This window comes from Taurulus bubalis (genome assembly GCF_910589615.1).
Source record: "Taurulus bubalis genome assembly, chromosome: 16".
NCBI classification, from domain to species: domain Eukaryota; kingdom Metazoa; phylum Chordata; class Actinopteri; order Perciformes; family Cottidae; genus Taurulus; species Taurulus bubalis.
The window spans coordinates 8114728-8142568 of NC_136604.1; the positions used below are offsets into that span (position 1 = coordinate 8114728).

Here is a 27841-nt window from a genome sequence, read left to right on the forward strand (position 1 = left end):
GACCCACTTGCAGTGCAAGGACCACAAGCAAGAAGACTCCGAAGCCGGGAGTAGAATTACCAACTTTTATCCTGGAGCCTAGAGAGAAGAGACAACCGATTCCACATCTTTTGGTTCGACAGACTGTCTGCTGGAGCTCCGGTACAACCAATTTGTCACTCCGCTATACACCAGTTTCTCTGGACATAGCAGCTAAACAAGGTTGGTAGTAAACTCTTTGGAGTTTGGTTAGAGTCACTATTATTTCTTCGCTTGTGAGAGTGGACTGCACTGAAACTTGGGATCGACCCGTCTGGGGTCGAGCTTGGACCTGGCGCATCCTTTCTGCGGCATTGAACACTGCGAAAGTTTCGGCCAGATCTGAAGACTTCGAGTCGAGTCAGACTTTTTAAGACACGCTGAGCGGCTGCTACCCGAGCCCAACTGCAACCTACCTGGGCGACCGGATAGAGAGCCACTGAATAAGACGTCCAAGACACGTTTTCAAGGTAAGGAAAGACGATGAGCCTTTCTTTTATGTCTTTGCCTTTACCTGTGAATGCCTGTTTCCTGTGAAATACTTGTTTGTCTGTTCACGTGTTGATGTATACGGAACATCGGACGTTACAAAGTGAGGATGAGCGATGAGTGCATGCGGGTTTTCCTGCAGCTTCGGAGTTTGTTTCAGCACATTTGTCTGCAGGGAACTCGAGTGTCGCTGTCCGTGGTGCTGAAACTCTCTGCACCGGCTTCGAACAGCGGGCATCTATTGCATTGCTTTTTGCACACATCGGAGCTATCTGATCACCAGAACGTCTGTTTATTTTCAGATTGGTTTTATTTATTGATAGTTCCAACATCATATCGTACCATTAATGTAGTGCTGTAAGACCTAGTGATACGAATCTGTGAAAATGTCATAGCTCAGCAGCAGAGAGTTGGAACGCAGCAACAGGTTGCTGTCTCGAACTTTCAGATTTTCTCTTATCACTTAGATCACTTGACATACTGGGCAGTGGTTGTGGAAGATGCTACAACGTAAGGACCTGCATGATGTGAATCCATAAAGTTCCATGTCAGGCATCTGCTGTCCAATGAGGATGCTTTGCAGCGATGTCTTGGAACACCCTCGAACATTTCTCCTTTTAATTAAACACTGCTTTGACAAACTTGCACTGCAGTGAGTTGGCAGACTGCATTTAAATGTATCTGCTTGTTTCCTTTTTCTTTAAGGAGGGAAATAATCCTGCATTGTAGAATACTTCATAGAGATACAGCATGATTCATGTATATGCCTTTGTAAAGACATCTGAATCTGAACAAACACACACATTCTTTAAACTTTGTCTCAAGAGGCAGCGAGTGTCTGTCAGCAATCTGCAGTGATTTGTTTAGTTGTTTGTTTGTTTTTGCTGTCACATGGATTCGCAGCAAAGCTGCCAAGTGGTCTAATTTCCTGCACACACATGCAAGTATTGGCACCGGGCACAGCAGAAGAGACAGCGTAAGCAATTTGTGGATGACGGATGACCAGTAATGGCTGTAAACTTGGCTTTTATTCAGTTCGTTTCAGCAAAAGAAAGCATTCTGGCAAAAAAAAGAACAAGGTAATTTAAACAGAAAAACTTGTCACAATTTACCAGACTGGCTGTCCAAATCATACAACTTATAGCAGCAGTTCAGTTGTATGCATCAGACAAAATAGTTATCAGTGTGTCTTAATCTAGTTTAACTTTCTGGTTCAGTCATGCAAATAACTTAACCATCTGCACACAGTTATCTGCAGCCAGTAGACAATCCCACATCTCATGAAATGCCTGCACATTTCTAATTTGCAACTTGTTTCTCTTAGTTATACACCTGATATGAACTGTGTATCTGTGCTGTGACATGCTGCTGCAAAACTGTGCACGGCAGCTTAAATGGAGAGCATGCCGCTGATGGCAAAATTGCAGTTCTTTCCGGTTTTTCACACAGAATCTGCACACAAAAAAAACTGTCTCTATACAGCAAACGGCCCACTTATTTGGGTGCCTGCTTTGCAGAATTGTTGTTGACGACAGCAAATGGATTATCAAGAGAAAAGGACAGAAAGGTCAGGAGGGAGGGAAAATGTGAGAGGCTGTGAAAAAGAGTTCTCCCACGACAGCTGGACCTCTTTCTTTTCACTGTGTGCCTCATCGGATGCCCATTCATGGAGCTTCCGGTGGTTGGGAGGCGGGAGAGATACACCCACTTACACAACGCATAGGTCTTTGCTATGTTGCTCACAGAGAGGGAGGGAGAGATGTGAGGAATGTAATTATGAGTTCTGCTCCTGAAAAGTGCAGGTGCTTCTCACAGTGAATGTCACTGTAGGCATCAATTGTTCTGCAAATCCCCCTTCTGTGATCAACCACTCGGTCACGTACAGAACACGCAGGCATATATTTGTAAGCATGAAACAGCATCTTCCTTCATACGGACATCACTGTCTGTTCCACAGACAGCAAAAATGACAGTGACAAAAGAAAGAATAAGAAAGAAAACACGAGAAGGAAAATGGAAAAATAATCCTGAATGCCTGGTAAAGATGTTGCTGAGCAACAGTGTTTCGTCCTCTCATCTGTGCTCTTAGGAGCATCGAACATAATTTCAGTCAGTCTAGTCAGGTACAGAGACCTCGCTATTGGCTCTGCTCTCTCTCTCCAGGCAGGGTTAGTCATTCAGAGTTTAAGTGAAGTTCACATAACGCAAGTTTGCAGGATGAATTTCGTGCATAAAAAATGCATAATTTTAGTAGGTTTTTAGTGATGCACCTCTGCATGCATTTGAATTAATATGCAAGAGTGACATGTGTCACTCTAGATGCATCCTTCATTTAACCCTGCACTCTGGTATGCAATGCAGGAAACATTTCCAACGCCATTTGATGCGCCACAGCAGTGTATGCGATCACACTTCACCGTAGATACAAAGTAACCAATTCTCTTGTTTACTGCTCAATAGGAGGAGTGCATTGCACAGATAGTGGAACTACTGTGTGTCTGTGGTTGCCAGTGGCAATGCTTCTATGGACGTCAGACTGACGCACACGATTCGCAGTGCAGTTCGGTGTGTGGGAGGAAAGAGCAAGAGCTTGGAAATACCAGCCTGCTGTGAAGGACTGTAATTGCAGCAATTATGTCCCGAAGAACTGCATATTTTAGATCACTGAATCTGCCCCGAAACGCTATGATACTGATCAGTGGCAAATCCCTGATGCATAAATATAAGTTAAACAATAGGTCCAATTAAAATGCATCTCTTGAATATTGTGGGGAAAAATGCTTTTCATACTGCATACTGAAGTGTAGTGTTTTGTTTGGATTATTGAGATGTGGAGCACTCTGACAGATTTTTTCCTCTTTTTCATTCCCTGTTTCTGTGCAGCTCCTTCATTGATACAGACTGTCTGATTCCCTAAAGTCTACAAATCCAACAGTTCTTCAGAGGGGTTTCACAGATCCATCAAAAGCAACAACGACAGCGTCCTCCATAAGCCGACCCGATGGCGTGGTCAGCTCTTACCGGCCCCTGTGTGGCCCTCGTACTGCTCTTCTTCGGTTTGACCTCCTGCACTCCCTCCGGCCCAGCCTCTCCCACCTGCGCCACCCTGGAACAGAGTCGCTTCTTTGGTGTATTTTCCTCGATGACCACCCTGCACTCCACGCCATGCTCGTGGACCCTGCAGAACCCTGATCCTCGCCGCTACACCGTCTACATGAAGATCACCAAGCCAACCGACTCCTGCGTGCCCCGCCAGATCAAGACCTTCCAGTTCGACTCCTTCATCGAGACCTCCCGCACCTATCTGGGCATGGAGAGCTTTGACGAGGTTGTCAGTCTGTGCGACGCATCGACCACTGTCACCTACCTGGAGTCCACCAAGCAGTTCCTGCAGATCCGCAAGGTGGCAGCAAGAAACGGCGTGGAGATGTTGGAGGGGCAGAATGATGTCAGTGAGTTCAAGGCTGAGTTTCTGGTCGTCGGAAAGAGGAACCCAAGCATGCCGGCCTGCCAGATGCTGTGCCTGTGGCTGGAGAAGTGCCTGTCCAGTAGTACCCATGATTATCCCTGTGGCATCATGAATACACCCTGCCAGTGCTGGGAAGCCCCAAAGAGGAAGCCAGGGAGCTGCTACAGAGGCGGTGTCTACGTTGAGAAATGCCTTCCTGTTCCCCGTGACAACGGACGCGATGCTGAGATCATCAGTAAGTTTGTAACATGTTTGGTTATTTACTTCTAGAGTGAACTTAGGTAAAAGGTGAAAAACAATGAAAGAAAAATGTAATTCTCCAAAAATCTAGCCTTTGAAGGAACAAACAGAAAGTATTTTCCCCTCCGTTTGCTGTATTGTTTTGTAATGACATCCATTAGGCTGGTTCATGTCAGGGATCATGTTCTCCAGGACACTACGGCTCTGCGGGCGGTCTCCAGCCCTGTTTTCTCTCGGTGTTTGAGTGTTAGGAGATGCTGAGGGTAATGATCCATGTCTGTAGAGCAAGGGCACAGGCGGAGGATGTGCACTCCGCCGCCACAAAGTAATGAGAAGTAAATCAAAGGTGTTAGAGTAATTGTGTGTCTTCAGGCCTGATTGGCAAGACTGCCTGAACCGCACACATCACCGGCTCTCCATTTTGTCCAAGGAATGCTTGTTGCATTTAACGCTTGGCAAGGAGTCTGGGCTTTGGGGAGGGATAGAGGGCATGTTTGTGTGTTCGGTCTGGGGAGTTGAAAAGAGCACAAAGACCTCACAGTCAGCTGGCAGCGGAAATGTAAGTGCGGCTCTTGTGGCCGTCATAGCAACGCACCTGTCAGCCGTACATCCACTCTGCACCGGTTCACACCAAGTGGTAAAAAAACAAAAACCATTTCAAATGCATCATCTATCGAGTTCTCTGCACATAGAACTGTAATTCCTTGCAATATCAGTTTCCAACCTTGCTAAATATCTCTCCTCCTCTTATCTCTTCCCGCAGAGGGCTGGGCTGGTTGGGGTCGCTGGTCAGTGTGCAGCCAGGAATGCGATAGTGGAGTTCAGGTGCGCAGCCGAGCCTGTCAGCCCGAGAACCACGTGTGCGAAGGAACCGTTGAAGAGGGTCGGCCCTGCAACCCTCAGCCCTGCATTGGTAACCCCAACGGCAAGGAGCGCAGCAGGAGCCAGGGTCTGCGAGCCATCGTCGGTTTGAAGAGAGACAATGCTGATGATTCTCACCATGGACTTGTTGCAACCCAAACAGGTGAGAAGAGGTTTTTGTTAATGGATGTTTTACACAATAGCTGCATTGCAAGTGTTGAGAGCATGGTGTGCTGACCCTGAAATTCATGTTTTTGGGGTGTTTTTTTCAACAGTAGATTCTAAGACAGATGAGTGGTCCCCCTGGAGCGCTTGTTCAATCACCTGTGGAGAGGGCTGGCAGAGCCGCACCCGCGTCTGCGCCACTTCCTCCTTCACCACACAGTGCACCGGACCACTGCGTGAGAACCGTCCATGCAACAACACAGCCGTCTGCCCCGGTGAGTGCCTGGTTCCTCAACTCTAATTTGAGCATGAGAGAGGGAGAAAAGGAGAAAAAGTCAGCGTGATCTTGACAATTTTGACACTCGTTGAAGTACAGACTGGAGGCAAAAGCCATTATCCCTTAATGATTTCCCTCAGCACCAGTTGAAAGGGGAAAGTAGATAAAGAGAAGCCGTTCGAGAGGCATTTTTAAACTTTCACTCACTGAGATTTTAATTGTGGAAAAGAGGCTGCAATTTAAAAGCAAGTAAATCTCCCGTATAGAGATTGTGTGAAGGACTGCTACACCTAGTGGAGAGTTTAACAATGTGCCTGTTGTGGGCAGCCTGTAAATTCAAAATAGCAGTTGCACTGCTAAACTTCCATCTTCATGTTATTCCTCTGTGTTACCCATGTGTAGTGGATGGTGCTTGGGATGAGTGGACCCCCTGGAGCCTGTGCTCATCCACATGCGGCCGTGGTTATCGTGCTCGTACCCGCACATGCAAGCAGCCCCAGAATGGAGGAGAGCCTTGCCAGGGCCCATCAAAACAAACCAAGTTCTGCAACATCGCTGTCTGCCCAGGTTAGTCATTGAATTCTTCTTATTGCAGACTTGTGGTTTGATGATTTACAGTATGATGCGTAAAAATTAAGATAAATGTAAAAAGCAGATCCCATGACTTGAAAAACTACAGCATTATTATTGCGGCAGTTTATTCTTGTATTGCCTTGTTTAAAAATCCATGACACATTGACACTTTAGCTAACTGACTCATTGATGAGCGATAATTAAGCCACTCATTGGCATCCCCATCATCATAAACAACAACTGCAGTGACAGGTTGACATTACATCTGACGCATTGACAGAACAAAAGCATCTTTGGGCATTAGTCAGCGGCTTTATAATAACCACATGTGACTCATGCTGCGTTCATGGTCACCCAACATATTAGAAGCTTTCTTATTCTGCCACCTACTCGGGTGCGGAAAAGATTTGACTCATTTTGAAGTCACCGCTACAGTTGTTTCCATTAGTTTTTTCCCACTTTTGTGGTAGTTTGCCTCTAGCCAAAATGGGATTTCTCTATCTATCCATCTATCTATTTCCTTGTTGCAATTCCATGTTACCATCAGCAGATGTTTGTCTGCGCTACAGCTGAATTACTGTTAGTCTCAAAGGAAGGATCTGCAAAGTCATTACTGATTACGCTTTTCATTTGAAACTGAAAGGCTTACAAAATTGAGTCGTCCATAATGGCCCTTTTAGCATGATAGATTTTTTTTCATTTGGACCAATTTAACTTTTTTGAAAACTATGCTCTTTATTTAAAATAATTGCTACTCTAGGCAAAGAAAAAAGATTGGTCTGCTGGTCAAACAGAAAATGTTATTCTCAGCTTTCAAGTGCACTAACCAACGCTCATCATGACAAAAACCTGATTTTAGTTTTGAGCACAGTGGATCTGAGGGTTAGAGCCACATACAGACATGCTTGAAATACAGATAGCCATGCTCCAACTCTCTGTTTCACATAAAATTGGCTTACGTAGGTCTTGTGAATCGTTATAGCATTCATGAGTGTGAAGTGATGTCTGTGAAGGTCCGTCTTCTCCTTGCGCTCGCTGTAACTTTCTGTGTCTGTATTTGTTTATCCTCTGCCTCCCTCCAGTGGACGGATCCTGGAATGAGTGGTCTGTGTGGAGCGCATGCACCACATCTTGCTCCAACGGCACCATGCAGAGAATACGGGAGTGCAACGGGCCGTCCTACGGGGGCTCCGAGTGCCACGGCAGCTGGAAAGATTCAGCCACCTGCTTCCTGAAAGAATGCCCTGGTAAAATAAAACAAAAAATAAACAAAATGCACTTGTACGAGAGTCACTCTCCAAATAAAAAATGAATGAATTGGCCATGTCACCGTCCAGAGTTCATTGTATTAAATGTTCTCTTTAGTTGATGGTCGCTGGCATGCGTGGACCTCTTGGGGAAGCTGCAGCAAGACTTGCGGTGGCGGCAACCAGCAGAGACAGAGAGTCTGTGAGGGGCCCTTCTTTGGTGGAGAGCCTTGCCCCGGTGAAAAGGGAGAGCAGAAGCGTTGCAATGAGAAGAGATGCCCTGGTGAGTGACTCCATTACAATGCACAAAGGTGGCCACACCACAATACTGTTCAAGAAGCAAAGAGAGTACTTATCCTTCTACTTATCCTTGTTACTTTATAGAGCCCCATGAGATCTGCCCTGAGCAGAACACCGGAGATATGGTGTGGAAGGAAACCCCCGCTGGAGACATGGCTGCCGTTGTCTGCCCTGCTGATGCTGCAGGTACAGAGACAGCGAGGATAGCGCTACGCTTTGTCTAGTTTCCTTGTACATGTTTGACTGTTTATCATCCCTCATTATGCCAACTACAAGTTTGTATTTTCTCTCATTAACAGGTCTGATTTTGCGCCGGTGCACCCTGGACGCTGTAGGTCTTGCCTCCTGGGAGAGCCCAACTCACATCAAGTGTGTCTCCAGGAACTACGAGAACATTCAGATGCTGGTATGCCCCGCACATGGACCCTAATTAAAATGCTAAATGCCTCATCTGTTGTGTGCTCACACGGCTTATTTCCCAGTCGTGAAGTCAAACCAGCGAATGTCAAAGATTCAGATTAACCTCTCGACCTTTCTTCTGCAGTCGAGGGACTATAACTCCAAAGCGCAGATGGGGCAGAACGTGGACGGGGTCGCAGAGGTGATTTCACGCCTGAGATCCTCCTCCGATGAGGGGGCCAAGTACAGCGGCGACCTCTTGGCTGTCATGGAGATCCTGAGGAACACCACTGAACAGTACAAGGGCACCAGACTGAGATTGAGTAATGCTGATGTTGAGGTAAGCGAAACGTGTTCATATCAGTGAATAATATAATGCAGCAGTCTTTGACACGTGCTTTTCTGAACGAAAATAGTTTCTAATTAAGCTGGATTTGGTACCTTCTCACACTTCTGCCTCCATTTAATCATCTGCAGAACTACGTCCAGACAATCAGCAACTTACTGAAGGAGGAACATCGTGACAAATGGGAAGAGGCACAGCTGGTACGTGATAAGAGAGTGTGTGTTTGTGAGTGATCCAGAGTGAATGTGTGCAAAGGGAGGAAATCAGTTTTGCCTGCGGTGGGATTCTTTTGTGAAGGACAAATTCAGGGAGAGTATTGTCGAAGTGTGCATAAGAAGTTTGTGTGAAAAATGTTTGCAATGATTAACACACCAAGAGCTCAAATGATATCAGACAAGTACAAGATTAAAGCATTAAATTACATGTCTAGAGTGCAACTTATCCTGTACCTCTTTACATAGACATAAACATAACTTGTTTGTCCACCTGTTGATGTACTTTCTTCAAATGAAAATAGTGTTACGTTCAGTGCTAACAGTTCCTATAAGGGAGTTCCCTGAGAAAGATAAGCAAGTGTAGAAAGGTTAGACGAACAAAAGACTTCCACTGCGGCCGGTAAACACATATTTGTTCACAAATTTGAAACTGAATTGCGAGTTTCGAAGGCCACTGCGACAAAGAGAACACTCCAAGGTGAAAGGGGAGAGAGAGAAAGAGAGAAAGAGTGAGATTGAATCAGGGAGAATCACTACTCCCACTTTGCAATCTGTGTCTCTATGCCATCCTACGTATCGATGGCTGTTGTAAGGAGACACGGACAGCACATCGCATACAAGCACACACCTTTCGCCCACATCGCTGCAGTTCTGCGTCAGAGACACGCACTTCAGGCAGCCCTCCCTTCCACCGAGCGAGAGGGAGAGGACCAGAGAAAAAAACCAGAGTATGAATCAACAGTCTGCCCATTTATGGCCTTAAGGAAGTTCTGCAGTTGCATAGCAGCAAGCGTTGTGTTTTTTTATTTTTTCTTCTTTTTTTCACTCCACCGTTGAGTGCTCTGAAAGAATAAGTACAAGCTGGACTGACACAAGAGTAGGAAATCTAGATATGGGCATGTTATCAATAAACGGTGGCCTCTCCGAAATGCTCAGTTATTCTAATTGTGTAAATTGCATATCATGAATGAGCCCCTTTTTACCCATTTTCCCTCTTTCTAATTGTTCCTCCTTTCCCTTTCTTTTTTTTCTCTTTTATCCAGATGGGTGCCAACATTAAGGAGTTCCTCCGCCTTGTTGAGGACTTTGTGAACATGATCGGCATGCAGATGAGCGGCTTTCAGGACATTTACGAAGTCACCGAGAATTTAGGTGAGCCCTAATTTCCCGCTGCCAGCTGCTCTCTGCTCATGTCTAGTCTGAATGATTTGTCCCCTTAGCAGCCAGAGAATGCATCAGTTATCACTTTGACAGAGTGTCAAGTCCATCAGCTATATCATATTACTTGTGCCATCTCCAAAATGTTGTGCAAGTATCTTTTGCATTGCACATGTACTACACAAACTTATCAATCTGTCAAATACTGGAAATAACTGTGAACTTTACACTCTTGAGTCACTCTCTGTGACTTGTGTGACTGTTTGGTCTCAGTGAAGGTGACATTCTCACAGAACATAATTGAGAATGATTACTCCACTTAGACACACATGACGCACCAAACCAGAATGTCCTTGGCATTAGTTGACTCTCCAACTAACACAGTGTCCCAAAAAGCTGTGACCTGTAAGTGCTGCTGACTAATAAAGCCTCCCGTCATCTCTCAATCTTTGTCCTTCTCAGTGCTGAGCATCCACAAGCGCCCGACAACCACAAACTCCAACTTTACCTTCCCCGTGAAAGGCTGGAGGGGCATGCTGGACTGGGTCAGGACCTCTGAGGAGAAGATCTCAGTGTCCCGTGACGCCCTGTCCATTGAACAAGCTGGTAAGACTAGACAGACATCATTTTCTGCGTCAATGCACCAATGTGCAGTCTTGTGAATTTGAGTCTAAGCAGGCTTTTTCGCTCTTTCCAGATGGCAACGATGCTTTTGTGACCGGCATCGTCCTCTACAGAAACCTCGCCTCTATTCTGCCCTTCCAGAGGTAATTTGATTACTCTGCTTTACATATCCAACTAGCCCTCCGTGAAATACATTTTCTCGTCACCAGATGGCGCCTCATTCACTGCACATTTACTTCTGTGTTTCCACTTACACTTTTTATTGTACGGCCTTGCAGATAGCTCATGTCAAACCCTGACCATATTCATTCAACCACAATGACTCACATGGACGACACTGACTGTGTAATGTTCTCTTCCTCCACAGCAACTCTACCCTCATCAACTCCAAGGTGGTGACAGTGATTGTCAGCCCCACCCCGTCTCTCCTGTCCACCCCCGTTGAGATCGAGTTCCCCCACCTCCAAAATGTAAGTCCCTAATGGTTACCCAATATAATGGAGACCTACGGAAAATATCAACCCCCCTCTGGGTGTTTGCTTGCCGCGGTGCACCGACAGAGCCTGACATTCTGTTGACATTTGCAGTGACACTGTGACTTTTACTTATACTTGTGTCGGGTGAAATCCGGCAAAGATCACAGCTAAACCGAACGGCCAGTTGACGATGATGAGACATCATGCACAGTAATTAGTCCCTGCAGCTGAGAAGAAGCTGTTTTTAGTTTTGCGTGTGCATTACAGCAGAGGGTAGCGAGAAATGTGGGCAGGTGGCTGGCAGCAAGTTGTTGCATCTCACACGTTTATAGTACGCCACCCCAACCTACACATTTCCCTTTTCTGCAGAGAATCCTCACACTGACTTATCCATCTGCCTCTCTTTTTTTTTAGGGCACCATGAATGAGACATGCCTCTCTTGGGACGAGAGTGAAACGTAAGTGTTGACCACAGTTGTTTTTCTTCTTGAACGTGTGTCCAACCATCACTCACATCTATTCTCTGTCCCGGGTGTCCTTGTAAGCCACTCTGGCGCTTGTTGTTGTTTGTAGCCGACGTCAGTCCTGCATCTGTCACTGCATATGAACATGCAATTCATGTGTCCCCACCAGTCCCAGAACTACACTCACCGGAGAGAGAGAGCAATAGTGTTTCATCCTTTTTTCATGTCAATGGTTGGAGGACAAAGCAATGCCACAACATGGTGACCCATCTCTCCCAGCCAGAAGCACTCGGCCTCCCTCGGCTGTCTGACATACTTACTGCATGACACACAGACATAAATGACAACCTCAGTGATCCTCAGTGGTTCTAGTTGAGGGACACTTCACTTTGATCTAACAGTCTCCCGCATTGCTTTAAACGAACCACATTCTGCGGAAGGAAAAACTCACAGGCATCACTTGGAACCTCATTACATACATCAGTGAGTAAACTCATCGCCGCGTTCCTATAGGTCACACTGCAGAGTGTCAATCTAAAGACAATGACAGCCCTCCCTCCTTCGCCTCTAAGTCATGTTCATATGTCACTTCCTGGGTTAATGACTTTGGCGTCCGCGAATGTTTATGAAGATGCTTAGATGCATTTGAACAACTTATGGCAAGAGCTCCTGCTGGCCTGGATCAATCAGCCCCAGGCCCACTCTGCCCTCCTGAAGAATACACAGGTGGACCATTAGCATTTAGATGGTTTTGTACACTTGTGGGGGACAGATAAGAAATGAATACGCAACTGAATACCCCCCGCACGTTTTTACATAACCAGAGTCCAAGCATAAGCAGAAGCAAAAATGAATTGAAGGAGAATCTATACCTCTGGATGGAGAGCAACGTGCCTCTAGTCAAATTAAATTCATTTTTGACAGCGGATGTGATTAATGTGGGGATAGAGACAGTGGAGAGGAGGAAGCTCTGGCTGAGAGTTTGGGGTCAATGCTTCTTTGCAGAGCTGCATATGTCTGATAACAGGAAATGCTCCATTAGCTCCTCCACCAATGAACTTTAACCAGATGGATGCAGATAAAATGCTCTGTAGCTTTTTGTGACAAAAGATAGGAAGCGAATGATAGGGCCACACTTGCTTCTTTTGGCTGTCTTTGCATCACGCAACATTTAATCCATCTGCATGATACGACAGCTCGAACATAACACACATTAAACTGTTCAGCCAAGCCTGCTTAGATTCCAGTTAACCGCCACGATGACTTTGCCCCGCGGCCGAGCGCCCATGACACTCTGCACCAGGCTGGGCTATACTGGCTATGATGCCCCTCTGTATTCACCAGTCAGTCACAGCCTGAGGGTGCCGCTCATGGCCTCGACCTCCTCTGGGCTCACCGGCATCTGCTGCTAAACCCAAACACACAAAGGCAGATCTCAGTACAAGTTCAGAACAAAATGTTGGAGATTCAGGGATTTGTAGAAGTCGATTTGTCATCAGACTATAAGTGCATCTTATTTAACAGATGGCCTCAATGAAGCACTTATTAATTTTAGTTTTAATCCATTTGGCAATGAATTATTGAGGATAATCGAGACAGATAATTTAGATATAGTATGTGAAAAGTAATTTATATTTTATTTTAGACAACATAAATACAAACAGGAATCAGTGGGAGTGTAGATTGTGGAAGATGCATGGAAATGAGATTCTCTTCACATTCCCCTCCATCTTTGTCAAAAGAGAGAACATGTTGTCCTTTGTCCCCCCAGTGCACAGGCCAAGTGTTGCCAATCATCTCATGTCTGCTGAGGAAAAGATTGCCCACAATAAGAAATGATTCAGATTATGCTAATAATGAGATTTATGAAGGCCTATCATCATTAATCACGGTGCAGGTGGCAATTAATCACTTAAATGTGAAAAGCCATCATCAAGGCTTTCCTGCATGAGATACAACACCTCCGGTCATTGGCAATCATATGTATTATTCTCACACTGGATCACAAATATTCAAGTATTAAAATGGTGTATAGGAATGTGTTTTATCTGCACTGGGCTAATTAACATGCAACTCCGATTGGCCATGTTCTAAATATATGTTGTTCACCATTCAGTCTATATGAGAAAGATGTGACATTCACATGAGAGATTTGTCAGAGCTCCCCTCTCCTAACCCGTCCTTTCCCTCTCCTTCCCTCCTCTTCTCTGTGCAGTTCTTCTCTGCTCGGGTCTTGGTCTGCTCGGAGCTGCAGAGCGGTCCCCGTTCATTCATTCAGAACCAAATGCGTGTGTGACAGCATCTCCACCTTCGCCATTTTAGCGCGCGTCAACTCCGACTCGGTAAGTCTTCTGTCTTTTAAACAATGTGATCGTGTTTTTCTTGTCAAACATTGCTCTTAAATGTCTCGTGCAGTGTGCATGTGAATGCGGCGCAGTGTGAACGGACACAGGACTTGTTGTTTTCGAGCGGTTGGCTTTAGCGCTGTCCGCCAGCACCTCTTTGTCTCCGTGCAGGTGCTGCCGATCGGAGAATTACAGCTTTGCTTTTTATGTTGAGGGGAAACAGGCGAGCAGAGCAACATGTTGATGTGGAGGAATTTAATTTCGGTTTTAAAACGAGGACGTGATGAATTGCACATTGGCTTGTCGATTGTGCACGAGCGCATTAATTGGTGCTTATTTGCTTGCAATCAGCTGCATAATCGACTATATAAATCATCGCCCCTATGAAATAGCTTGTGCAGTTGATTGCATGAAAAATATGAAACATTGAACCTCAATTGTTTTCTTTAATCACTCAAAATGACTTTGGGATTATTGTGTAATCTGCCATTATATTTAATTTCCAATTATGCATGTTTTGTATAAATGCATGTCAGATTAAGTAAACAGTGTTAGTGCAGGGGAACTTGTGTGCTCTGGGTGCTTTGATTACCGACATTTGTCTTTACGCATCGATGTATTTCATGCGCAAAGACAATGTGTAATTTTCCCCGGTGTTGGCTCGAGAGCTGCTCGTTCTCCAGTTGCCGTGGCAACGGCTTCTGCAGCACAAACTGGGCCTGTGTGATTCTTGATAGCTAAGATTCTGATGAAAAACACGCACACGCACACACACACACACACACACACACACACACACACACACACACACACACACGCACACGCACACGCACACACACACACTTAATCTCTGAACAGCCCCCAGCACAGAGGAAACGGTCTTTCCATCTCCACTGTGCATCTGACTGCTGCTGCACACAGCAACGCAATCAACAGATGTCTATTAGTTTGACATTTGGTTAATTTTCTCCTTTATTTAGTGGCAAAACAGCTCATAAATATGGACTGCAGTGTTTTTATGCTGCTAAGCCCATTCTGCTGCTTTTCTTTCTCCCCAACCTGTTGTTTACATGTAAGATTTGATTTGTCTTGCTGTTGCCAGTCTGAATAGCAACTCCCATATTTGTCATAGACTGCACATACCCCCTCCTTTCAACCTCCCGCAACAGTAAAAAGGCAGCTGCGCCAATCATTACAGTCTGCCAGTATCTCAAAATTCTCGATTACATCCCATCCCTCACCCGCCCTTCCTCAACCCCCTGCTTCCTCTTCGGCCACAGCAGAGAGGCTGAAAATGAAAGAGGCAGACCAATAAGAGGCAGACCAATAAGAGGCAGACGTCTGGTAATGCAAAGATGGTTCCATCCACCTCTCCAGCCATCCTTTGATGTGTGCCATGGACATTTTCAATAACGTCTTTCTGCAAGCCGTAAGAAGAACACCAGCGAGAGGCAGAGAGAGAGAGAAAGAGAGAGAGAGCGAGAGAGAAAGGAGGTGTGAAAAACATTCAGATACTGCAGTGTGTTAGCGCTCATTCGATATGGTCTGATTTCAGGAGTCCTGTAGCCTCATGTGTGTTGGAAGCATGACAGTCCAGTGGGAGCAGCCCACACAGTTACAACAGATGCCCTTGACCACTGGGTTAATCAAATAACTAAAAAACGGCAGAAAGTCTGCATTGGTTAAAATGAGAACATGTGATTCGGTCAAGGACAGGCAGAAGACATGCTTCATATTTAGGTCAAACTGGCTGTCTGGATTTCACTCAGAGGCCCATGGTGCAAGCATCAACCCAGATATAGAGATTGGGAAGAGAGGGAACAGAACATACTGTATCGCCCTTGTTATTTTTCTTCTCTCCCCAGACTCAGTAAAGGCTGAAGCAAAAAGACAGCTCACCGCACTGCTATCATGCCATCTGTTTTGGGGCGCTTCTGATGTAGTTGGATAGATTTTTTAACAAATTTGCCACACTAAATTAGTCTTTGGCTGCCCGTGGGCCGGACTTCACCAGCTGTGCTTGGGTATCGGAAAAGTCTATGTGGAGCACATTTTGAGGTGTAGAGAAACAGTCATTTGAAGCTCAGTGTTGCGCCATTTAAATCAACAATGGCAAACGTAGTTGAAGCCATGCTTCTCATACGCTTGCAGTATGAGGATTTATGGCCATCGTGAATCAAACGAAGGCCAAAGCAGTGTCTGTTCCTTCCCCCTCTGCCTGTGCTAATTTAATACCTGCAGATTTATTAGATCTGAGTACATTCTCACCTTTTGGAGCCACTTCGCCCTTTCTCACACATAATCACACATTTGTCAATTATCTGTAGCCTGAACCATTTTCATTCAGCTCGCACGTTTTGCGGTGATGACAACTTGATCAGAGGTGTTAGATAAACTCAAAACCGTATTAGAGCCAAAGAGTAGGTGTAAGACAGATCAGGATTACGAACGCAGTGAAACCACACAATTAGCTGCTGGGAGTTTGTAGGTGTGATAGCCAGGCAGCGAGGAGCTCAAGGAGCTGAGATTTGTGTGTGCAGCAGTGACCCGTCGGCCGTCTAGGTGATCGAGCAACAGGGAAGACGGGCAAAAAACAATCCCTCCTCGGTTTCCTCCACCAGAGATTTGGTGCAAGGGCTGTTTGAAACATGGGACGGTCACCGCCGCTGGCAGTGGCAGGCGCTAAGCTGCTGTCAGAGATCAGAAGGCAAGCTGGTGGCAGATTAATGCTCAGGTGATAATGGTCCACCTGTCCACTCCTGCAGAGACGGGCAGGGAGCTGCTGGTCGGCCCAGAAACACCATCCTAGTGGGGGGGGAATCTAAAACACAGCTAAAGGCGAGAGTAAAAGAGGAGCTCAGGATGTCCGTCAACGATTAGAAGGCTGCTGTAGCAGCTCATACTAATGACTGACCACAGCAACCCCCCTGAACTGCCCCCTGGGAATTGAACAACCGTCCTCTTTGCTTAGTGCAGAGAGAGATATGTGCAGTATCCTCCTCGCCTCATTTGCTGACTCAAAAGCTCACTGGAGATACGCAGTGACCCTGACCATTTGTTTGGTTTGCCGCTCCATCTTTCTGACGTTCACCTTGGGGTCACCTTGCCTCAGCCGTGGCCTGATTGTGCCATTCAACTGTTTGCCTACAGGGAGCTGTCTGCTCTTCCAGATAGCGCACACCCAGAGGCTTTGCTGTTGCACGCACGTGTGTGTGTGTGTGCGTGTGTGTGTGTGTGTGTGTGTGTGTGGATCTCTGTGCTGGTTTCCCCTCTGAATGAATGTGTGTTTTTTAAATCAGCTCTAAGAGGCATATTTGGTCTTGTCTCCTCTCTGCAGATCATGGACAAGGCACTGCTCCCGTCCGTGACTCTCATCGTTGGCTGTGGGGTCTCGTCTCTCACCCTGCTGCTCCTCATCATCATCTACGTCTCCGTGTGGAAGTAAGTAACCCCACCAGCATGTTGGCCCCTAACATTATATGCTGCGAACTCTGTTTTCTCTCTCCTCTACCCGCTCATCCCTAAACTCGTTCTTTTCCTCTCCCTTTTCCAAACTCTAGGTACATCCGCTCCGAGCGCTCTGTTATCCTGATCAACTTCTGCCTCTCCATTATATGCTCCAATGCCCTCATTCTCATCGGACAAACTCAGGCTCGCAACAAGGTAAGGCACTCTTCCAGCCAATATAACCTTTCTTTTAAACCTCTCTGAAACTCACTGCTTTGGGGATTTTGGAAGCAGCAGTGCCAATGACACAGATTTCTCATCTTTCCTCTCTATCCCTCTGGGCTCACACAGGTGGTGTGCACTCTCGTTGCTGCTCTCCTGCACTTCTTTTTCCTCTCCTCTTTCTGCTGGGTGCTGACAGAAGCTTGGCAGTCCTACATGGCTGTCACTGGTCGCCTGCGCAACCGCATCATCCGCAAGCGCTTCTTGTGCTTAGGCTGGGGTAAGAGCACCTGTCTTTCTGTTCAGCTCTCCTTTTTTTCCACCTCTGTTGCATCATTTCTCGCAAGCTTTTTATCTTCTCGGACTCTAACTTTTCACCTCCCCTTTGCATATTTTCTATCTTACAGGCCTCCCTGCACTGGTGGTGGCTGTGTCTGTGGGTTTCACCAAAGCCAAGGGATACGGCACTGTCAACTAGTGAGTCTAGTCTCAACCGTTCCCTTTTTTGGGGCTTTCTCTTTTCTCTGCATTTATTCTGAAAAGCTCTTCCCTCAGCTCAGGCATTAATATTCTTCTCCTTCTCTTTTGTAGCTGCTGGCTGTCTCTTGAGGGCGGGCTCCTCTACTCCTTTGTCGGCCCTGCTGCAGCTGTTGTTTTGGTAAGTTTTCTGACTTCGGCGTCCCAATCCATCACAATACGTAGTCTGCTTGTATAAATGCATTACCTATTATTACATTGTCTCATCCACTTTTTTCCCCTTCCAATCACAGGTGAATATGGTCATTGGTATTCTGGTCTTCAACAAGCTGGTATCCAAGGACGGCATCACCGATGTGAAGCTGAAGGAGAGAGCAGGGTAGGTCTTATTGATCTTCTCTGTACACAAGCGCATTGTGCTTATCACCCTCATCAGTGCCATTACAGGTATATTGATGATGTGCTTTGATATCAAGCCTCACAATCAAACAACAGGAGGGAATAGAGCTCTGGCAGCAGAGAAACAGAAGTCCATTGCTACATGTCTGATTCTAATCTGTTGTTTTTCTCCGTGCAGAGCATCACTGTGGAGCTCCTGCGTTGTTCTGCCCCTCTTGGCCCTCACCTGGATGTCTGCCGTCCTGGCCATCACCGACCGGCGCTCTGCCCTCTTCCAGATCCTCTTTGCCGTCTTCGACTCTCTGGAGGGTTTCATCATTGTCATGGTTCACTGCATCCTGCGTAGAGAGGTAAGGAACAACATTTAGACGAGATAAAGTAACATAAATATAAAAGAATGTTGTTTCTAGTTGGTTGTTCTTCTTGATGAGGTCACTGCTGTGATCTGAGTGCAATTTCCTGAAGTTTTCCCTTCATCCATTAGGTTCAAGAAGCTGTAAAGTGCAGAGTAGTCGACCGCAAGGACGACGGCAACGGAGATTCTGGCAGTTCCCATCACAATGGCCACGGCCAGCTTACGGTAAATTTCTTGGCTTATTGCCTTTTTAATGTCTTGAGTGCCTTTTGCATTTCATCCCTAAATGAATATGTGCATACATTTCATGAACTGATAGAACTTTTTTGTTTTCTTTTATCAGCAGTCTGACAACGAAAAGGATGGAGATTCAAGCAGACAAGGTGAAGCCCCTTTTACATCAGCGTTTTCCTCATGCTCTTAACCATTTTTCCATTTGCATTAAAATGTCTGTGCGCCTTGCACTTAAAACATCTGATCATGCATAAAAAGAGAACATATCTATTTGACCAATTTTTGCATGGCATGGTTCTTTATTGGTTTATAACTCTCTTATACCGTTTCTCCTAAAAGGAATGAAGACCTCCTCTGAAGAGAAAATGCCTCCTCCTCAGATGCCTCTTCCCATGGGGTCCAACTTCCACACCCTGCCATCCAACCCGAGTAAGAGCCACATGCAGGCACTTCCTGAATATTCCAGCCACACCCTCACCCTGAAGAGAGAGAAAAGCCGACTGACGGGAGGAATCGACCCATCCTGTGGGAAACCCGTGTACGTCTGCGAGGGGGAGCTTTTCCAGCAGCTGGATGCCGATCTCGCTCGGGCCCAGGCCGAGGGAAGCATGTCTGACGGCAGCAGTTACGTCCTCATGCCCAACACCACCTCCACCCTGAGGTCCAAGCCCAAGGATGACCCCATGAAATATAACATCAGCGTGGAGCAGCTGCCACAGGCCAGACTGATGCACCTCAGCGGGCCCTTCGCCGAGCCCCAGGCCGCCTTTGGGATCAAGTCCATGCCCCTCGACCAGGTCAGCGTGTCGTACTCGGAGAGAGACTCGCCCATCCAGAACATCCACAACATGTCCAGTGAGTCTCACATCACCCACAGCAGCCTGGAGAACACCTTTGAGTCCATGAACTCCATGATGTCCAAGAGTGAGACCATCTCCACACTGTCCATGAGCTCCTTGGAGGTAAGAAGAGATGGAATAGTGTTGACTCTTGCAGAAGACTTGATTTATGCATTCTTGTGCAATGTTTCTAACATCTTTCTGAAACTAAACCAACTTTCTTTGTCTTTTATTGTCTTTGCAGAGACAGAAATCCCGTTATGCCGAGTTGGACTTTGAGGTAAATATTGTTTGGAATCTGGCTTTAAAAAACATTATGAATGGAATGTGATGTATATTAAATGTTTTATAACAAGCTTTTATATTTAGAGTAAAACATTCTGTTTTTCCCTTGCCTCCCCTAGAAAATAATGCACACAAAGAAACGCCACCAGAACATGTTCCAGGACCTAAACAGGAAGCTCCATCATGCCGAGAAAGACAGGGAGTCACCCGCTTCTGACAGCAAGGTAACATATCATTATATGATGCTCATCACCATTTGCATAGGCATTCATTTTCAAGAGATGCAGAACAAAACACATGAAATATGACAGAGGCAATTCTAAAGTTAAACAAGAATTGTTTTATGTCATACTGGCCTTATAAAACAACCATTGATTTGTGTAGTGAACTATGGTTGTCATTTGAGGTCATTTGATTAAGGATGTATTCTCTTCCTTCCTTCTTACAGTCTGTGAGATGGAGTGTGTCTTCAGGAGGAAGTGACAAAACGAACCACAGTGTGAGTGTTTATATACAAACTCACAATCACAAATTTTACTGCCAGACAATTAGATATTACACTTGCCTCACGGAGGAATAATTTCCCCAAATGACAACGTGGCTTTTTCCTTATTAGAAAAGCACCTCTGATGCAATGAAAACCATTTCATTTTTGATTAAATCCGTAATTTTCTATGGGCTTATGGCTGACACCAGTGTTAAAGTGCCTCCTCTTTTTACCTCAACAGGACAAACAGCAGGGTCCTCTGGAGAGGCCATGGGAGGGAGTCCGGGGAATACAGCAGTCGCCCCCTGCATGGGTGCGTAAAGACCTGGAGCCCCTTGCTGCCTCGCCTCTGGAGCTGCACTCTGTGGAGTGGGAGAAGGCCGGCACCACCATCCCTCTGGTGGGGCAGGACATCATCGACCTGCAGACAGAGGTCTGAGGCGGAGGAGGGGGGCTAGAGAAGCCACCTGATTTCACCTCGTTCACCTTTTTGGTTTAGGCATGGGATCCTGTATGGATAGAGTAGAGGAAACCGAGGATGGGAGAAAGTAGATCCCAGAATCAATGTCTTCAAACCCTCAACCAGAGCAGGAAGGAAGAGATAGAAGGAGTGATGGAGGAGTGGATGTGGTGGTGGGATGTTTAATGTAGCTTCTCTGTGAGGACTTAGAGCATCTTGTGTCAGAGTGCTCTGAATGCCAAAGGGTTAGTGGAGCGATCAGTGGTTTCCATTGACCAGGACTGGCTATGGTTCCATTAACGCTTCACTGGGAGTTTCCTGAACTCTTCAGCCTGGGTTCAGAAGATGTGGTCGACATGTCTGTGCTTCTTTTTTCCTTCAACTCAACTTTGGAGAAAAACAAGTTGATGTAACGCATCGGCTTCTCGGGAGGAACAAGCGTAAACTCTTGACTGCTCCTCTTCCAGCTAAGTTACCTTCCAAAATAGGACGAGGCAAGAGAGCATACAGGACCAGTCTCATGCTTGGAGTCCAACACACTGCACTTTGGTAGAAGGGCACACATATTTTTGTTTTTGTGTGTTTCACACCTGGAACTGCTTCAAACAGTCTAAAATGATCTCAGTAGATGAGACTCTTTACTGAGAAAATGACTCTTCTTCTAGAGAACAGGCTTAATCACATTGGTGGAGCTTCTCACTGCTGTTTTCACCATGGTTATTATTATTCCAATGATTATTTTTAGTGTTATGATCACCATTGTTATTGTCATTATTGAGTTTCTAGCCTATATTTTCATTTATCACCCCCCTCATGACTGTCAGGCACAAATTATATTGTTTTTGTGCTGTGACCTACATCATTATGCTCAAAAAGAGAAAAGAAATTCAAAGCATCTTTAATGTGTTGTGAGCCCAAGTGGACTGCATCGGGACAAACATACAGAGGGATGATGGAGGTGATTAGTTACCCAAAATGTCCTGATTTCTCCACATTCTGCTTCAATATCAAAACACCAGCACCAGGATAACACAGACTCTCACACAGGAAGAGCAGTGCACCCTGGGGAAACGCTGGGTGGGAAGCCGCCCCTCTAAGCTGGCACAAGATGCAGGCTCTTCCATGCCGTACATGTGGACTCAAGGGGTCAGCGAGACCTTTCATCAGTGCCCTTTAGTTTCTCAGCCATGCAGGACTCCTGGAACCGAGCAGAGGCTCCTGGCGCTGATATGACTTCCAGTGCAGCGCCAGGTCCTCGAGACTTCAACACATTAGTGTTTTCAGCCATCAGTGTGAAATAGTGCAATATGATGGGCGCTTGATGATCAAGCAAGACTGATATTATGATTGAGGCAGAATTTTTTCTTACCAATGTTTCCACACTTTTATACCATCTTACTCCTATTTACAGAGCATATAGATGCATTCTGAGAATATTGTATTACAAATCTGTATTAGTAATTCAAGGAATTTATTCACTAGAGATTTGTTAGCGCAAGACTCCATATTTGGAGCTATTTGTGTAGATAATTGTACTTATATAGAATGAATGATAGCCTATGAATATAAACTGTGCTTCAGGATATTTGTTATTACTCTCCGCCTTGTGGCGATGGGTAATTGAACCTCATGTCTCCGTAACAGTATGTTTTTGATAACCTTGTCAGTAACTCGATAGTATGTACTACCAGCCGATTCCCTGTCCCATAAAAGTCCTATGTCCTCCCACCCAATCATACCTCGAGTTACTTCGCCTGAATACCCATTTGTATTCTCTTGTCACAACTTTGTTTGTTCTGTTTTACCTCCTGTAAATGAGCAGTTTTCACAGCACAAAATGAATGTGACTTTTTTCTAATAAAACACAAATATATTACATGAAAAATGTGATCCTTGATTATTTATTGGCAGGCAAACACATTATAATGGTGAAATACATGTTGCAGATATTTAAAGGACGACAAACAGATCAGCACCTAAAAATAAAAGTAAAAGCGCTAAAATACAAGCTGAAATTACTAGATGACAATATGACAATATGCAGAAAATGAGACATCACATATAGAAATAGATTTTGAACCCATGCCGTTTTAAAGCCTCTGGCAAACATTTTACTGCCTAAATATAGTCGTGATTTGCAGATACAAAAACAGCAATCTCTTAAGATGATAAAAGTGCAATTCTCCTCGGTTCTATTTCCATGCTTTGCAGGGAGGCAAATCATTACAGAGGGGAAAGAAACTGTGAAGTTGAGTAATGAGAAAACAAATAAATTTGACAGGGGCCAGAATATGATTGTGACCTCTTTAAAAATAGGACATGTTGTCGACAGTTTAAATTTAGTTTTGCCAGCTTTGTCTGCAATGTTGCCACTCTGCTTTCTCTCTCCTCCATACAATCAGCTCTTGTTCTTCGTTTTAATTGAACCAGCTGTAATTCTGCTGCAAGGCATATACAAAATGAGATTTACATTCTCCATTTGTTAAGCGCTGCTCATTTTGTGAGGTCAGCTGGAGAGCAGACAGGCTTGTGTGCAAATGATGCTTCACTGTACTGGTACCGAGACTATAGAGAATAGATAACATGCAGAAAAGGGGGAAAAGTGTAACATTTTACCCGTGTGCACATATGAAAATTATAAAATTGAAATGTTGAAGTGCATTTACAAGTAATCTATATTCACCTATGTTTGGTTTACTTAAGCATGAATCTGCAGCTTTGCTTGATCATGACACATAACTTCCCTTTAAGGTACAATTGGTTGCAACTGCCAATTATTTTGTATAACCACATAAACACATACACAGTTAGTATGAAGCTACAAAGAGGCCAAGACTATTGCATGTTTAATATCTACAAGGATGCAGCCTCTCTCCCCTCAACAGCCATTAATAAATGCAATCCAATCAAAATCACAATAATTAGTATATGCAAATGCTGTCTGTCTCTGATTCTCTCACTCTCTCTTTCTCTCTCTTTCTCTTCTGTGTGTGTGTGTGTATGAAAAACAGAGAGTCCCAATGCTAATAACATCCTAAAGCTGTCGATGACTAACCAACCCCCATCATCTGACACACACACACACACACACACACACACACACACACACACACACACACACACACACACACACACACACACACACACACACAACTCTTACTTCTCATCTCAACCTCCTACCCCTCGCGACATGAAATCCAGTATCAATTAGCACCTTGCTGGCAGTCACAGCGAGGTCCTGGCTGTCTCTTAATTGAAGGCTGTTGCTATAGAAACGGTAGATGTTAATCCTAAAGGCGGGCGAAGAAGAGAAGGTCTTTAGACTCCAAAAGAGAAGTGAAAGAACAGACAGAGAAGGTGCCATTTCTTTCACCTAGCAGTATTGTCTTGATAATGATTGTCAGCAGCACATTAAATTATTATAATCATCAAGACCGGCAGCAAAGTTGAATTCTGAATTGTTTTCATCTCCTGTTGTTAATATAATTATTAAACTTGAGGAATGAAAAACAATGAAAAAGAGAAGGCTTGATTAACTGTATTATCGTTTTAGTTAACCCTGAATAACAATTTGGAAGTGTATTGGTGGTAATTTAATGCATTTTTATTTCTAAAGTATGTATTTATTGTTGTTACAATACAGCACAAGACAACAAGAAAAGGCTGAGGGGATCGGTGAAAGTAAATATAGCTTTGGCGCTCTATGCATGAACCCATTAATACCGCTATCTGCATGTCACCTAAAAATGTTATGACATTGTGAGGTGACATTTTATCTGAGATGCTGGACAGAAGTAGTAACTAGAGAGACAATTAAGAGTTGGTTTATGGATTAAATCTCTGGAACCAGTCGTGTCTTTTCGATAGTATCAATTGAAACTGTCGATAAGCAAGTCACTGAAGTACCCCCTGCTAACCTGTGCCTTTATATGTTATGTCATTTACTATTATTTACATGGAGGTAAAACAAAAAAAGAAAACTTTACGCTGGAGGTGTGAACACAATAAAAGCTGTACAAACCCCAATTATAGCAATAACACTATAATAATAATCATAGTAATAATAATAATAAAACAGCAACAGGTTCTTGTCACAAGGTCCATTCAGTAGCTTTCAATCACATGACACAGTCTTCATCAGCAGATTGAGTTTGTCGGCATTGTCATGGAATTGTATGTTCGGAAATCATCAATTCTGATTTCTTATCAATAACACATTTGATTTTCAGATTTGAGAGAGAAATATAACGTTCAAATTCACGATAACTGGGAAGACTCCTGAATCTGCTGAAGAAGATCCTATGATATGAACTGCTAATAGTGAAATAGTTTTAACTCTTTTGTAGTGTTGGTGCATTTAATTATCCCATATTACTATGGGAACTATCTTAAAATCCTATCAGGTTTTATATTCATATTATTAATATTGAAAGTATGAGTTTAAAATGTATATTATTCATAGTTACACCCCCCAAAAAGTACTCAGAGATCACCAGTCTTAATATCAAAAGCTGATTGCATTGTGTTCAGTTGAAGGTACTGCGTCGTGCTGGGTTTTGTTACAAAACTGTGGGTTTCATATCCTTGCTGGAAAACAAAACTTGAGCTCTGAAGATCAGCTACATTGTTTTCAGCTGAGGAACAACATGTCCTTCAGCTCAAATGTTACTCTGGTTTCAGAGCGTAACAGATCTGAGAGCTATAGGCTTATCTGTTTCTCTTGACTGTCAATACATATTTAAATCAATCACGGACCACTCAGGAAATCAGCACAGGGAGTAGGAATGATAAGGAGGACTGTGGGATTTATATTAGTGTATATAGTCACTCACTAATCTGAAATAAGCACTTACACATATCTTACTCGATTGGTGTGTCTCTCTTTCTCTCTTTCACACACACTCTTTTTCTTGCACTTTACCTCCTGATGTGGCTCCTCTACCTCTGAATGACAAGAAGTCAAATACGGTGGATTACAGCTGTGTCTGTGTGTCATAGCTAAATGCCAGCAGTCTCTTGAGAGTGTTTTTTTCCTGGAGGGTATTGCCACTAGTCTTACCTTCAGACCATATGCTAACCCCAGGGGTTGACTTGACTGCGGAGAGGCTAATGACCAGCTCTGGTACTGGTGGAATGCAGACAGCTTTGGTATTGAATTGTAACATGTTGCCAATACAATCTGCTCTAACAAAGAGGCTCAATGTGGTCACAAGTCTGCAAGAACACTCTGCAGTTAATTGCAGTTAACCCACACATATTCATTCCCCCTTCAGGATGTTTGTATCACTTTTTTAATCCCTTGACTTTTCATGTAGTGCCATTTTCACAGACTGTTGACATCAGCCCCAAATGCAACCTGCTTTATGTTTAGTGCTATTTAGCAATTGAGTTAAGTTATCACACCAAATTAATATGGAGAATATGGTAAACATTATACCTGCTATAAGCATGTCAGCATCGTCATTGTTAGCCTATGAGATTACCATTTAGCTCAGAAGTAACCGAGTAAGTAGCATTGTTGTAGAATATTGTTCATATACACGTTTGTCTCATCACTATTCCAGACAATTCTGTGATCGTACATCAATTAGCAATGCAATGAGGGGAGTGCTGATCAGCAAATGTTAGCACGCTGAGCTAACACGCCAAATTAAGACGGTGAAGATGGTATACAATATACCTGCTACAAGCATGTTAGCATAGTGAAATTAGCATTCGGCTCCGATAGCCAAACAGAGCTTCACATACAAGTGTATCTCACTATTACAGACAATTCTGTGATTGTACAAAGTGGCCAATTACCAATGTTATGGGATGCAAAGTTAATTAGTGAATACAGGAGCACTTTTAGAGAGCAGTCTGAGTCTGTGCTGCCAAGTTGGGGAAAAGGTGATGCAGGCCAGCGTATCTCTTTCAAAAGAACTGATTGTCTCTTTGCGGACGCACTCCCATTAAACACCTTGCAATCAGCTTACTAAATGAGTCAATCCTCTGTTAATTATTGCAAGGCTGCCTGTGAATCCGGTAAATGCCCGCTAATGCTCCTTGGCTAAAAGACCCTGTATGTACAGAAATAATCTGGACCCCTATATCAATTCTGATTGTCGCCATGGCAACAGTGGCAACATCCAGGCTGCTCATGATGGCTTTTAGGAACAAGGTGTTCCAGCATTAGCAGGTTATGAGAATTAGATAAGCCAAATGCACATAGGGGATCAAAGAAGTCTGAACACTTAAGTAGCACACAAAATAGCAATAAGGGGTTATGCTTACAAAATAGCATAGTGTAGTTTCCTGCATTGCAAATTTCAATTTCCATGTAATCCATTCTTCTTAAATGTGCTCCACAGGCTTCTAGAAAATTAATGCATTTGTCATTGCAGTACCTTTCTAATGTGACTCAAAACAAACACCGTGCCATTACCTCAGCAATATATAACCCAAACCCTAATCCAGGAGTATCAACATGTTTTTTTTCCTGCAGAGGTATGGATTTCAGATTTATTCAAATCATTGATAATGCACTGGTAGAAGGAGGACATTATGAGCATTGTGCAAGACATCCAACCATGATTAAAAAAAAAGACTGAACCAAAAGGTTTCTTAAATGGAATCATGCAAGAATAACGTGTGTTCACGCTAAATGTCATACTGAATAATAATGCAAAATTGCTGAAAGCAAAGTCTGACACAGTTATAGTGAATTTCTTGCAAGCAGCGGTTATAAAATGAGTTGTTCATACAGGAACATCCACTTATTGTTGTCTGTGTGACCTTACTTTGTCTTTGCTCAGGTTAGTGCTGTTGCCAGGATACTATTTCCTATGGCAACACTTGAGCCTGCGAGGTGAGCAGCTCTCAAAGGTTCCAGTTAACGGGCGGCTATGTCTCCAGTGGACCGGAAGTCCATACATGACCATCGAGAAACATGTACGGTTTATGCACATGAAACGTCCCTTAAAAGTTCAGT

The 27841-nt window shown here is 44.4% G+C and overlaps 1 protein-coding gene across 1 annotated transcript; it reads left to right on the forward strand.

Annotated features, from left to right (window-relative positions):
- Window positions 1-3508: 3508 nt before the first annotated feature.
- On the forward strand, window positions 3509-20850 carry LOC306748439 (adhesion G protein-coupled receptor B1-like; the record flags this gene model as incomplete). Its single annotated transcript, XM_079231608.1, has 30 exons — window positions 3509-4211; window positions 4980-5240; window positions 5353-5517; window positions 5922-6086; window positions 7175-7339; window positions 7458-7622; window positions 7724-7825; window positions 7939-8045; window positions 8184-8378; window positions 8516-8584; window positions 9643-9751; window positions 10220-10363; window positions 10455-10524; window positions 10749-10851; window positions 11272-11315; window positions 13537-13663; window positions 17004-17107; window positions 17227-17329; window positions 17465-17615; window positions 17743-17812; window positions 17927-17993; window positions 18106-18191; window positions 18390-18561; window positions 18696-18791; window positions 18910-18949; window positions 19140-19762; window positions 19884-19919; window positions 20044-20148; window positions 20373-20423; window positions 20653-20850. 30 exons carry the CDS (start codon window positions 3509-3511, stop codon window positions 20848-20850), a joined length of 4596 nt encoding a protein of 1531 aa, XP_079087734.1.
- Between the last annotated feature and the right edge of the window lie 6991 nt (window positions 20851-27841).